Raw genomic sequence first — 10,291 nt, 5'->3', positions numbered from 1 at the left:
AACTCATTATTTCAGCGTTCCTAGGGATAACAAACATAAGAGCCACCTTCACAGAATGCAGCCTTAGTGCTGCTGAAGGTGGCTCTTTTACTTTAATAGGCCCTGGGGGGGGTGACATGTTCCCTTTAAGTAAGGCATGGCTTTCTCTGGTATACATCATTGCATTACTGATATCAAGACATCGTTTTATTCACCTTCCTATGACCCCAATGCCCATATAGACGGCTTAGGAGGGTTGATCTTATAGACAGATTCCCTTTAATCCATTACTTAACACACGTTTTTGCATATTTCAGTGACTACAAAAGGACTTAATCAAAAATATTAATTCAGGACGGATTTATTTTCCAATCATTCTGTGCAGTGGACTAGAAGCATTATACAATTGGACCAATTAGTATTTACATCATATTTTTACAGTGTTAAGATTTGAATTCGTCGCCTTCATGACCAAGGTGCTGATTTATTTAGCTGGAGCCTGGAGCAGCAGTGCAAAATTGTGATTGGAGTGTATAGATAGTGATAAGGCAACCCACCCAAAATACCCATTAACACTCGTCATCTCTGGAATAACCAACTTGCTATGCAGCAAAAAATCTACTATTACAAGTCGAAAAGGTAGTCACATACAAAAGAAAAAAAAAAGAAAAGGGAAGCAACGACTGACTAATACAATGATGGGACTATCAGCTTTGCAGTCTCCATTAGGCAGCCTTCTTATAGACAGCAGTAGCATGCGGCACCACTTAGGTCACCTTCACATGTTCAGTATTTGGTCAGTATGTTGTGACGTGCTTCTATTATAGTTTTCCTCTGACTGTTCCACTCCTGGTTTTGGCTGACAAATACTGATGTAAAAAACTGACCAAATACTGAACATGTGAACGTGGCTTTAGTGTTTAGAATTTAGAATTCACATGCAATGGACAAACATCAGCACAGAACTTCAAATCTACCTTATAGATTGCTGTGGATTTCAATCATTGTAGGAAAGTGCTGAAAAATAAACCTGTAGGATCTTAAAGGATAACTCCAGAAAAAATCACGTTATCCCCTAGGATAGAGGACAACCCTCTCATCGCTGGGACCCCCAGGTGTTCATGGTAGACTTTTGCTCCATCTATTGTCTATTGGACTTCTGGAAATAACCAAGTGCTGAGCTCCGCTTTCTTAAGGAGTCCCAATGATTTGAGTGAAGGCCAAGCATGCACACCACCCCTATATAAAGAACAGAGCTAAAGCCTTATTCCCTACGGATAAGGAAACATTGCTCCTTTTTATTCTGAATTACCCTTTAAAAGTTATTGGATACAATGCAGATTATTTGTATCCTATCTCAGACATTTTTCCTACTTTCCTCTGGAAATTTACTTGCGATTCTTGGCAAAAAAGGACATATACTGCACATGCATGTAGCTGTAGCAAATTTGGCCACACTAGATAAAAGTCCCCTGGGCAGTAGGTTCACAGATGTTTTTTACGTGGATTTTGAAGCCGATTTTGATTTTAACAAATCCACACAAGACCCACTTTCAAACACTTTGAAGAAGTATCCTACGCCCAAACACAAGCAACGAGTCAAAAGAAAAAAAAAAAATCTGGCTGAAAAGTTAAAACAACTTTCAATCCTCTACTTATTCATATGGAAAACTAATATATATCCATTAAACAAACTCTAGTAAGAATTGGGTGAAATTAGAGACTGGTGCAGATAATACAGATTTACAAAAGGTGAAACCCGCTGTGAAAAATGTTGGCATAAATTGGCGGGATGTGTGTGAAGTTCTCAGTGCGGATCACTTTACTCTGCAATTTTTCTCCGCAGTGTGTGGATGTGACTTTAGAAAATCATAACACGCTGGTACTGTAATATGTAATGGAAAATACACTGTATACCCAACCACTGCGAACATAACCTTAGTCCATTTTGCAGGTACTGGGGGGATGCCTCTGAGTATTACCTGTTTAATGGATAAAGACTGCAGGCACTATAGCCTTCATACGAGAGATGCCACCATGTCATCCAGCACTCGGCCTTTGTCTTGTGGAAGGTTGTAGACTACAGAGATGATCACAGCTCCTCAGTGTATAATGTATATGTGAAGGATCCATCATTCTGCACTGACGCCTTCATGCCAACAGTTAGTCCAGCTCACGTGCAGGCAGGAGAAAGTGCATAGGATAGCATCCGAGAGCTGCCATCACATAGAACCAATTCGGCACACTCTACCCCTCATACATTTGACCGGTAGGTCACGTACATACAGGCCATCCTCGGCGAGGCTCCAGCTAAATAATCACCTTTAGATATTCATGAAGAAGTGCATATACTTAAATAACATGAAATATACTGGAAGAGACACGACGCTAAACACTTAACACATCAATACTGGAGCTAGGCATACAATCAGTTAGTACATTAGTGCAATACAGTGGGACACTCTCGTGACCCGAGGACATAAGGGTAATGCCAGTTCTATCACGTTAGATCACTGTCTGGAAAAAAAAATGGTTAATCAACGCTTCTTGTTATTCCTCCTCAGCTAAGTATATATAATGGTGCCACAAGATTTGCAACCAGGCTTAGGCAATGTCTTAGGTAAACTGGAAAAGCAGTAAGGGAAGGGACAGTCAAAGGCAACTAGGATTACATAATACCTAAACTTTCTGCATTTGTGGCCGCTGCCCAGACAAATAGCAAAAATTTGAACGCCTAGTTACCAGTTGCGACCGAGATGGCATTCTTTCTAGTTACGCCCTGGAAGAATACAGAGCTTCTAGAGATAAAGCACTTCTTATAGGAGGCTAACATATCAAGAAAGGATATGAACACTGGTGTATTGTCCTGAACCTGCCTACTAGAATGCTATGGATGTTTTGGTCACATCTGTGTCCAGAAATCTACTTGAAGGTTTACACGTCAAGTTGTAGATCTCTCTGTACCCTCGAGAAAACGTTTCCGTCCTTCATTGACACAAGTTTTTCTAACTACATAAAAAACTGTCCAATGGGCGGTAGCATTCCATGAAGTAATCAGTTTGGATATCGGTGGTCCCAAAGCCAGAGATGAACTATCCAACAGCAATTTTTTTCAAAATGGATGATGAGAAGCCTATAACTGGAAATGTCAACTCTTGTGGGGGGATCTTTTCACAAAGCCTGATCCGCAGTGGAATGTCGCTGATGAGATTCTTACAAGGCCTAGGGATTTAGGATGCAGCTGGTTTCCTACTCTCGATTATGCCTCTGCTTGTGACAGTCACATCAGTCAGCTTCCTTCTCCTGAGAGGTTTCCTTTTCTTCCTGTTCAGAGTTGTATGACTCGAGGCTTTGTCTGGCCATCTGATCCCTCCTCACCCTCAACCGTTCACACTTTGGGCAGTGGTCCGATCGAAAACAAGACTTATGATAACAGGCCTTACAGTCTGTAAAGTGACAAGAAAGATTTATAATGTGGTTATTCATCAGCCAACAGTGAACTTCATCAATCAAAAACCAAATGATCATCTATAAAGTAGAGAAAAATCTAGATCTCCAGGTCAAGAAAGGATGTACAGAGTTTATTCTCACACAGAAAAGATACATGCTTTTTGCACATATACTGGCATCCATCTGATAGCCACATACCTTCACATCTTCGGCATTTTGCCAATTCAAAAGGGAAGATGATGTCTTCACCTTGACAGAATTCACATATGAACCCTTTTGCTTGGCACAACTGGTGAGCAAGTTAAGCAGACAATGGGTTAATACATTACAAAAATACTTTTCTTTAACAAATCATTAAACACTAAGGGGCTCATACATTAAGACCACCGTTGTACATACCACTCTTAATAATAGACGTGCATGAGTAAGATGCTCCCAGTTCATTAAGAGGCACATGCCACTTAATAAATCGGCACATCTTATAAGTGCTACGTGTCCCCGCAGGAACTGGAGTAGCTTTCTGGAGTAAGTTGCGCAACGAGAGTGGTGTACCTTCTCATTAATTAAATGGGCAGGATTTGTACCGCACTGTCCCTCCAATGCACCACCCATTTTGCAGAATTCTGGCATAAACACCTTATTTAAACAAGTCCTTAATGTACATTTTTGTGCATGCCTACCATATATATCCTAATACAGTACATAATATGTGGGCTAAGTGAGGTATGCGATGAGGTTGCCCTAGACTGCTAAATTAGACTTCCATGCCCTCCATCGTGTTTTGTGGAGATCTCAGGAGCCTCCAGTCACAGCCCTGCGAGCACCCACACAGCACGTTCTCCGGCCATGATCTCAAGAGTTGCAAGCACCTTCACAGAGACACAAGGTCAAACCCAACCGTCCACCATCTCTGGACATATAGTACCTTCTGCAGGCTTGACTCTAGCCACAGGCATACAGAAAAGTGAAAAATATCAAACACTACATAAAGAGATTACTAAATGCATTACTAAGTTGCTTTGGAGGCGAGCTTTAAAGCCCATGTTCCTAGCAATAGGAGAGGGTTATCAAAAGAAATCTGACAGTTAATCTATTAAAGGATCATCTAAGGATAAGATCCTGAATAATTGGATTACCCTGGCACCTCTTTTCCCCCCACATTGGTAAAACTCCTTCTTAATGCACATAGATTAGACGTGTTATATGCCATACTGTTTCCAGTGGGGGGAGGGGGTTTTGTAATTCTTGGATTTCCTCATAATTGCTAAGTGGGACTGACTTAAAATCAGACTTGTGCAGAACCTGGAGGTGAGGCAGATCACTTCTATGTGAGGAGAATGCTAGGCAAACTGTAGTACGGCAGTCATCAGAGAGAAGTCTTTAGGTGCCTTCACACTGCACGATGATCAGGAATGAGTGCCCCTAGGAACTCTCTTTTCCCGGTAATCGTGCACCAAGCAAAGCACTCCTCTATCAAGTGAAATGATCTTTGGGATTGCACATCATCCAATATAAACAATGGCAGCCTATGGCACTGAGATCTATTGTTGATCATGCTGTGTGAATATTAAAGGGGTTGTTCAGTCTTCCGCAGTGCGCACACTGTCAGTATTCACCGGTATGGTCATGTGATCACATGTATGGGATTTGCATACTTCCAGTCACGTGCAGACTAGACGTGCTCAATTCACTTTTAGTGAGCGAAGCCACACACGTCTGGTCTGAATGCGACTAAAAGTATGCAAATCACACGACAACCTGCTCTCACCAGCAAAATCAGTGAATCCTGAGTGTGAGCTCAGCATGCTGTCAGGATTCATAACTATTCACTCAAACAGAGTGAACTGCAGATTTATTAGAAAACCAGACAAGCCCTTTAAATGCAACTTGACTGTTTAAAAGATATAATTGAAAGAAAGCAGGTTGGCAAATATGTACTGATCGGCGATCATTTAACGCCGTAGATGGCATAATGTAAATACATCCTTAGTCTACGTTCACATTAGCGTTCGGCGCCGCAGCGTCACCGCATGCGTCATGCGCCCCTATATTTAACATGGGGGCGCATGGACATGCGTTGTGCTGCGTTTTGCGACGCATGGCCGCAAGCGTTGGGCGCAGAGAACGCAACAAGTTGCATTTTTTTTTGCGTCCAACTTTCGGTAAAAAAGGACGCATGCGTCGCAAAACGCAGCGTTTTAGCGTGCGTTTTGTTGCGGTTTTGTTTGCGTTGCGTCGCCGACCCAGCGGCGCACAACGCAAATGTGAACGTAGCCTTAGCCTTTCATTTCCACTGAGCAAAGCAGAAGAAGTTGACAGCCCCTCTATAAGGTATGGCTCATCTTAGAAGTCATAAGTGTTTACCATGCATTTATCCACATGTAACGTTCCGAGTCTCACTAACTCCTTCAGCCGTGGCACCAGTTCTCCCTTCTTTATGGCCATAAGGTCGTTCAAGGAGAAGAGCTGTAAGTCTTCAGTCAGATGTCCTGGGACACTGTCATATGACTCCAGTATACTGTGATGGGAGGGAGATTCAGAAAAGGTATTAATCGTCTTTTCTTATGTTCCCGCATTCAGCACTGAAGAGTAGAATTGTGGACTCACCCTTTGGCCAGTCTACAGGTTTTAAACATGTTTTTCAGGTGAACCAGTTGTATTCGTAATAGCTGTAAACAATCAATGAAAAGCCTTATTAACGGGGATGGGAAAACTACCCCTGGGCTAAAGGTTCTGCATACAAGTTAGCAATGGCCACCTACCCGGACTTGCTCCAGAGCCTTCACCTTCTTGTACATTGCATTGTTGATATCCTGCAGATTAAAGAGTGGGTCGCTCCAGATCTTGGTGAGAAGGTCTTTGGAGAAGTTACTGACATAATATCTGCTGAAGTCCCATTTTCGTAAAATTCTGCCAGGGATAACAGACTGGGCATTCTCATGGCAACACTGGCAGAAATACTTACCCAGGTACTCACAGTACCGGAGCCTTTTAATGTAATCTGTTGGGATCAATAGAGAGAATTACACACCTCCACTATACCACCTATATGGCACCAATAGTAGCGAATCATTAAGGCCCCCATACACATTAGATGACTCTCGGCTAAACGATGCTTCAACTGATTGTTCTGCCGACAGCCATCTCAGCCGGCTCTCCCAAACAGAGCGGTCCTTGTTCAGCTTCAATCGCTGTTGTGTTCTCCAGAAGAACAATGCCATCAATAGTCCGAAATTGAGCATATATGAATGACATCACTCCCAACCTTCAGTTGGTTGGTGCCTCCATACACAATGGATGGTCAGTCAAACCCCTCGATATTGGTTGGTTGGGCCGACATTAGTCTAAAGTGTATGGAGGCCATAAGACTTTCCTAGAAATGTTGTAGTTGACCAACAGATCCAAATAAAAAGGTAGGGACATTACATGCCACTTACCAGGCTCAATTCTAATGCCGCAGCCAGCACATCTGTAATTCTGCTTTGTGACTGCCACTTTTTTCCTGGTAAAATAGAACACCAGATGTGAGGGATGGCACAGGGTAAAGACCACTCTAATTTTCTAGGCTATCTACAATTTGTAAATTACGTAGGAGCTGTGTGGATATTGAAGATGATCTGTGGCCTTGGAGGTGCCCATTCCAAATTGCCACGAACACGAATTCGTAACTTATAGATGTCAGCATGTTCTCCATCATCCGGTGAAATTGGCATGGAATCCGGGATTGGCAGGAGCTAAAGCAAGGAGCAGCACTTCTTAATACAGAACAAGACTATTCATACGCAGCGCAATGAAGAAGCTCATTCCACATCAGATCTAAGAGGTTCACCAAACTTATACCTCCATAAGAACCGCTGTATCGGCTAGATCCTGGCACGTCATACACCGCTGTATCTGCTAGATCCTGGCACATCATACACCGCTGTATCTGCTAGATCCTGGCACGTCATACACCGCTGTATCTGCTAGATCCTGGCACGTCATGCACCGCAGTATCTGCTACATCCTGGCACGTCATACACCGCTGTATCTGCTAGATCCTGGCACGTCATACACCGCTGTATCTGCTAGATCCTGGCACGCCATACACCGCTGTATCTGCTAGATCCTGGCACGCCATACACAGCTGTATCTGCTAGATCCTGGCACGTCATGCACAGCTGTATCTGCTAGATCCTGGCACGTCATACACCGATGTATCTGCTAGATCCTGGCACATCATACACCGCTGTATCTGCTAGATCCTGGCACGTCATACACCGCTGTATCTGCTAGATCCTGGCACGTCATACACCGCTGTATCTGCTAGATCCTGGCACGTCATACACCGCTGTATCTGCTAGATCCTGGCACGTCATACACCGCTGTATCTGCTAGATCCTGGCACGTCATACAATGCTGTATCTGCTAGATCCTGGCACGTCACACACCGCTGTATCTGTTAGATCCTGGCACGCCATGCACCGCTGTATCTGCTAGGTCCTGGCACGTCATACAATGCTGTATCTGCTAGATCCTGGAACGTCACGTCATACACCGCTTTATCTGCTAGTTCCTGGCACGTCATACATAGCTATATCGGCTAGTTCCTGGCACGTCATACAATGCTGTATCTGCTAGATCCTGGCACGTCATACACCCCTGTATCGGCTAGATCCTGGCACGTCATACACCGCTTTATCTGCTAGATCCTGGCTCGTCATACACCGCTGTTTCTGCTAGATCCTGGCACGTCATACAATGCTGTATCTGCTAGATCCTGGCACGTCATGCACCGCAGTATCTGCTAGATCCTGGCACATCATACAATGCTGTATCTGCTAGATCCTGGCACGTCATACACCGCTTTATCTGCTAGATCCTGGCACGTCATACAATGCTGTATCTGCTAGATCCTGGCACGTCATGCACCGCTGTATCTGCTAGATCCTGGCACGTCATGCACCGCTGTATCTGCTAGATCTTGGCACATCATACAATGCTGTATCTGCTAGATCCTGGCACGTCATACACCGCTTTATCTGCTAGATCCTGGCACGTCATACACCGCTGTTTCTGCTAGATCCTGGCACGTCATACAATGCTGTATCTGCTAGATCCTGGCATGTCATGCACCGCTGTATCTGCTAGATCCTGGCACGTCATGCACCGCTGTTTCTGCTAGATCCTGGCACGTCATGCACCGCTGTTTCTGCTAGATCCTGGCACGTCATACAATGCTGTATCTGCTAGATCCTGGCACGTCATGCACCGCTGTATCTGCTAGATCCTGGCACGTCATACACCGCTTTATCTGCTAGATCCTGGCACGTCATACACCGCTGTTTCTGCTCAATCCTGGCACATCATACACCGCTGTATCTGCTAGATCCTGGCACGTCATACACCGCTGTATCTGCTAGATCCTGGCACGTCATACACCGCTGTATCTGCTAGATCCTGGCACGTCATACAATACTGTATCTGCTAGATCCTGGCACGTCATACACCGCTGTATCTGCTAGTTCCTGGCACGTCATACACCGCTGTATCTGCTAGATCCTGGCACGTCATACACCGCTGTATCTGCTAGTTCCTGGCACGTCATACACCGCTGTATCTGCTAGATCCTGGCACGTCATACACCACTATATCTGCTACATCCTGGCACGTCATACAATGCTGTATCTGCTACATCCTGGCATGTCATACACCGCTGTATCTGCTACATCCTGGCACATACAAGCCTCTGTTTTCTATCAAAAAATTTTTTTTTTAAAGTTTTCAGGGAGCCAAAATCAAAAATGAAGGACTGGACTCCCAACAGGTGGGGGCAAGTACAAACTATACCAATGATATGCCATAATTCCACAAAGTACTTGATAAGGTCACAAGAAATGCAAGTCACATTTCACAGTCATGAATAACATTTAATACGTAGCACATCAACCAATTACAGTTATATATTTCTTTCCCCTATAGGTCTCCCTGATGTGCTGGAGTCTATATAGTGAGGTTATAGGCAAGACAGAGTTCATTTCTTGTGGCTATGATGTATTTGGTAGTTTACTTTATGCGAGGGATCTCCAGGGCTTTTAATCCTTACCTTCTGAGGAGCATCATGTTCTGGAACCAGCCAGTCCAGCTCAGAGGCCGCGGGCAGCTGCATGCCCTCAAACTGTTTCAGTAGGCCCATGGCCACGGCTTCAGCAGAATTGGAGTGAAGGAAGGAGTAAGATCTGAGAGTAAATGAAAGAGGAAATCAATATAGGTCTTGGGCATTAAAAGGTTTATGGTCTGAACGATTTATTTCAGAAGTATTGCATACACTTGTTCCAAGTCTCGTATCTTTAGTCATTTAACAATCACCACTTATACTCACATGGAAACAGCCAATTTGGTGAGGTTTAATTAGTAAATCAATGTGCTTCCTTATAACACTCACTCTATGGCTAGAGCTAGCTCAAAACCTACACTCTGTTTCAAATTATTATGCAAATTGGATTTAAGTGTGATAAAGATTTTATTATTTTGTTTTTCAAATAAACTCATGGATGGTATTGTGTCTCAGGGCTCAATGGATCACTGAAATCAATCTTAAACACGTGATAATTAGTTTTCCAGGTGATTCTAATTAAAGGAAAACTACTTAAAAATGATGTTCCACATTATTAAGCAGGTCACAGTTTTCAAGTAACATGGGAAAGAAAAAGGATCTCTCTGCTGCTTAAAAGCATCAAATAGTGCAATGCCTTGGTGAAGGGGTGAAAACATTAGAAATTTCCCAAAAACTTATGCGTGATCATCGTACTGTAAAGAGATTTGTGGCTGTATCTGAGCACAGATGTGTTTGTGCTGATAAAGGCATAATGAGGAAGATTTC

General features: G+C 43.6%; 1 protein-coding gene across 2 annotated transcripts in view; it reads right to left on the bottom strand.

Annotated features, from left to right (window-relative positions):
• Window positions 1–319: 319 nt before the first annotated feature.
• RUBCN (rubicon autophagy regulator) overlaps window positions 320–10,291 on the bottom strand; it is a 58,493-nt gene continuing 48,521 nt past the window's right edge. For both annotated transcript variants that reach the window (XM_077290214.1, XM_077290213.1), the window contains 8 exons: window positions 9,515–9,647; window positions 7,018–7,163; window positions 6,867–6,931; window positions 6,192–6,430; window positions 6,037–6,098; window positions 5,794–5,947; window positions 3,628–3,718; window positions 320–3,425 (listed from right to left, as the gene is read on the bottom strand). In XM_077290214.1, the coding sequence (XP_077146329.1) occupies window positions 3,265–3,425; window positions 3,628–3,718; window positions 5,794–5,947; window positions 6,037–6,098; window positions 6,192–6,430; window positions 6,867–6,931; window positions 7,018–7,163; window positions 9,515–9,647 (1,051 nt within the window). In that variant the 3' untranslated portion in view covers window positions 320–3,264. The remainder of the gene's footprint in view (window positions 3,426–3,627; window positions 3,719–5,793; window positions 5,948–6,036; window positions 6,099–6,191; window positions 6,431–6,866; window positions 6,932–7,017; window positions 7,164–9,514; window positions 9,648–10,291) is intronic.

This window comes from Ranitomeya variabilis, chromosome 2 (genome assembly GCF_051348905.1).
Source record: "Ranitomeya variabilis isolate aRanVar5 chromosome 2, aRanVar5.hap1, whole genome shotgun sequence".
NCBI classification, from domain to species: Eukaryota; Metazoa; Chordata; class Amphibia; order Anura; family Dendrobatidae; genus Ranitomeya; species Ranitomeya variabilis.
This window is presented reverse-complemented; position numbering and strand designations above follow the sequence as displayed.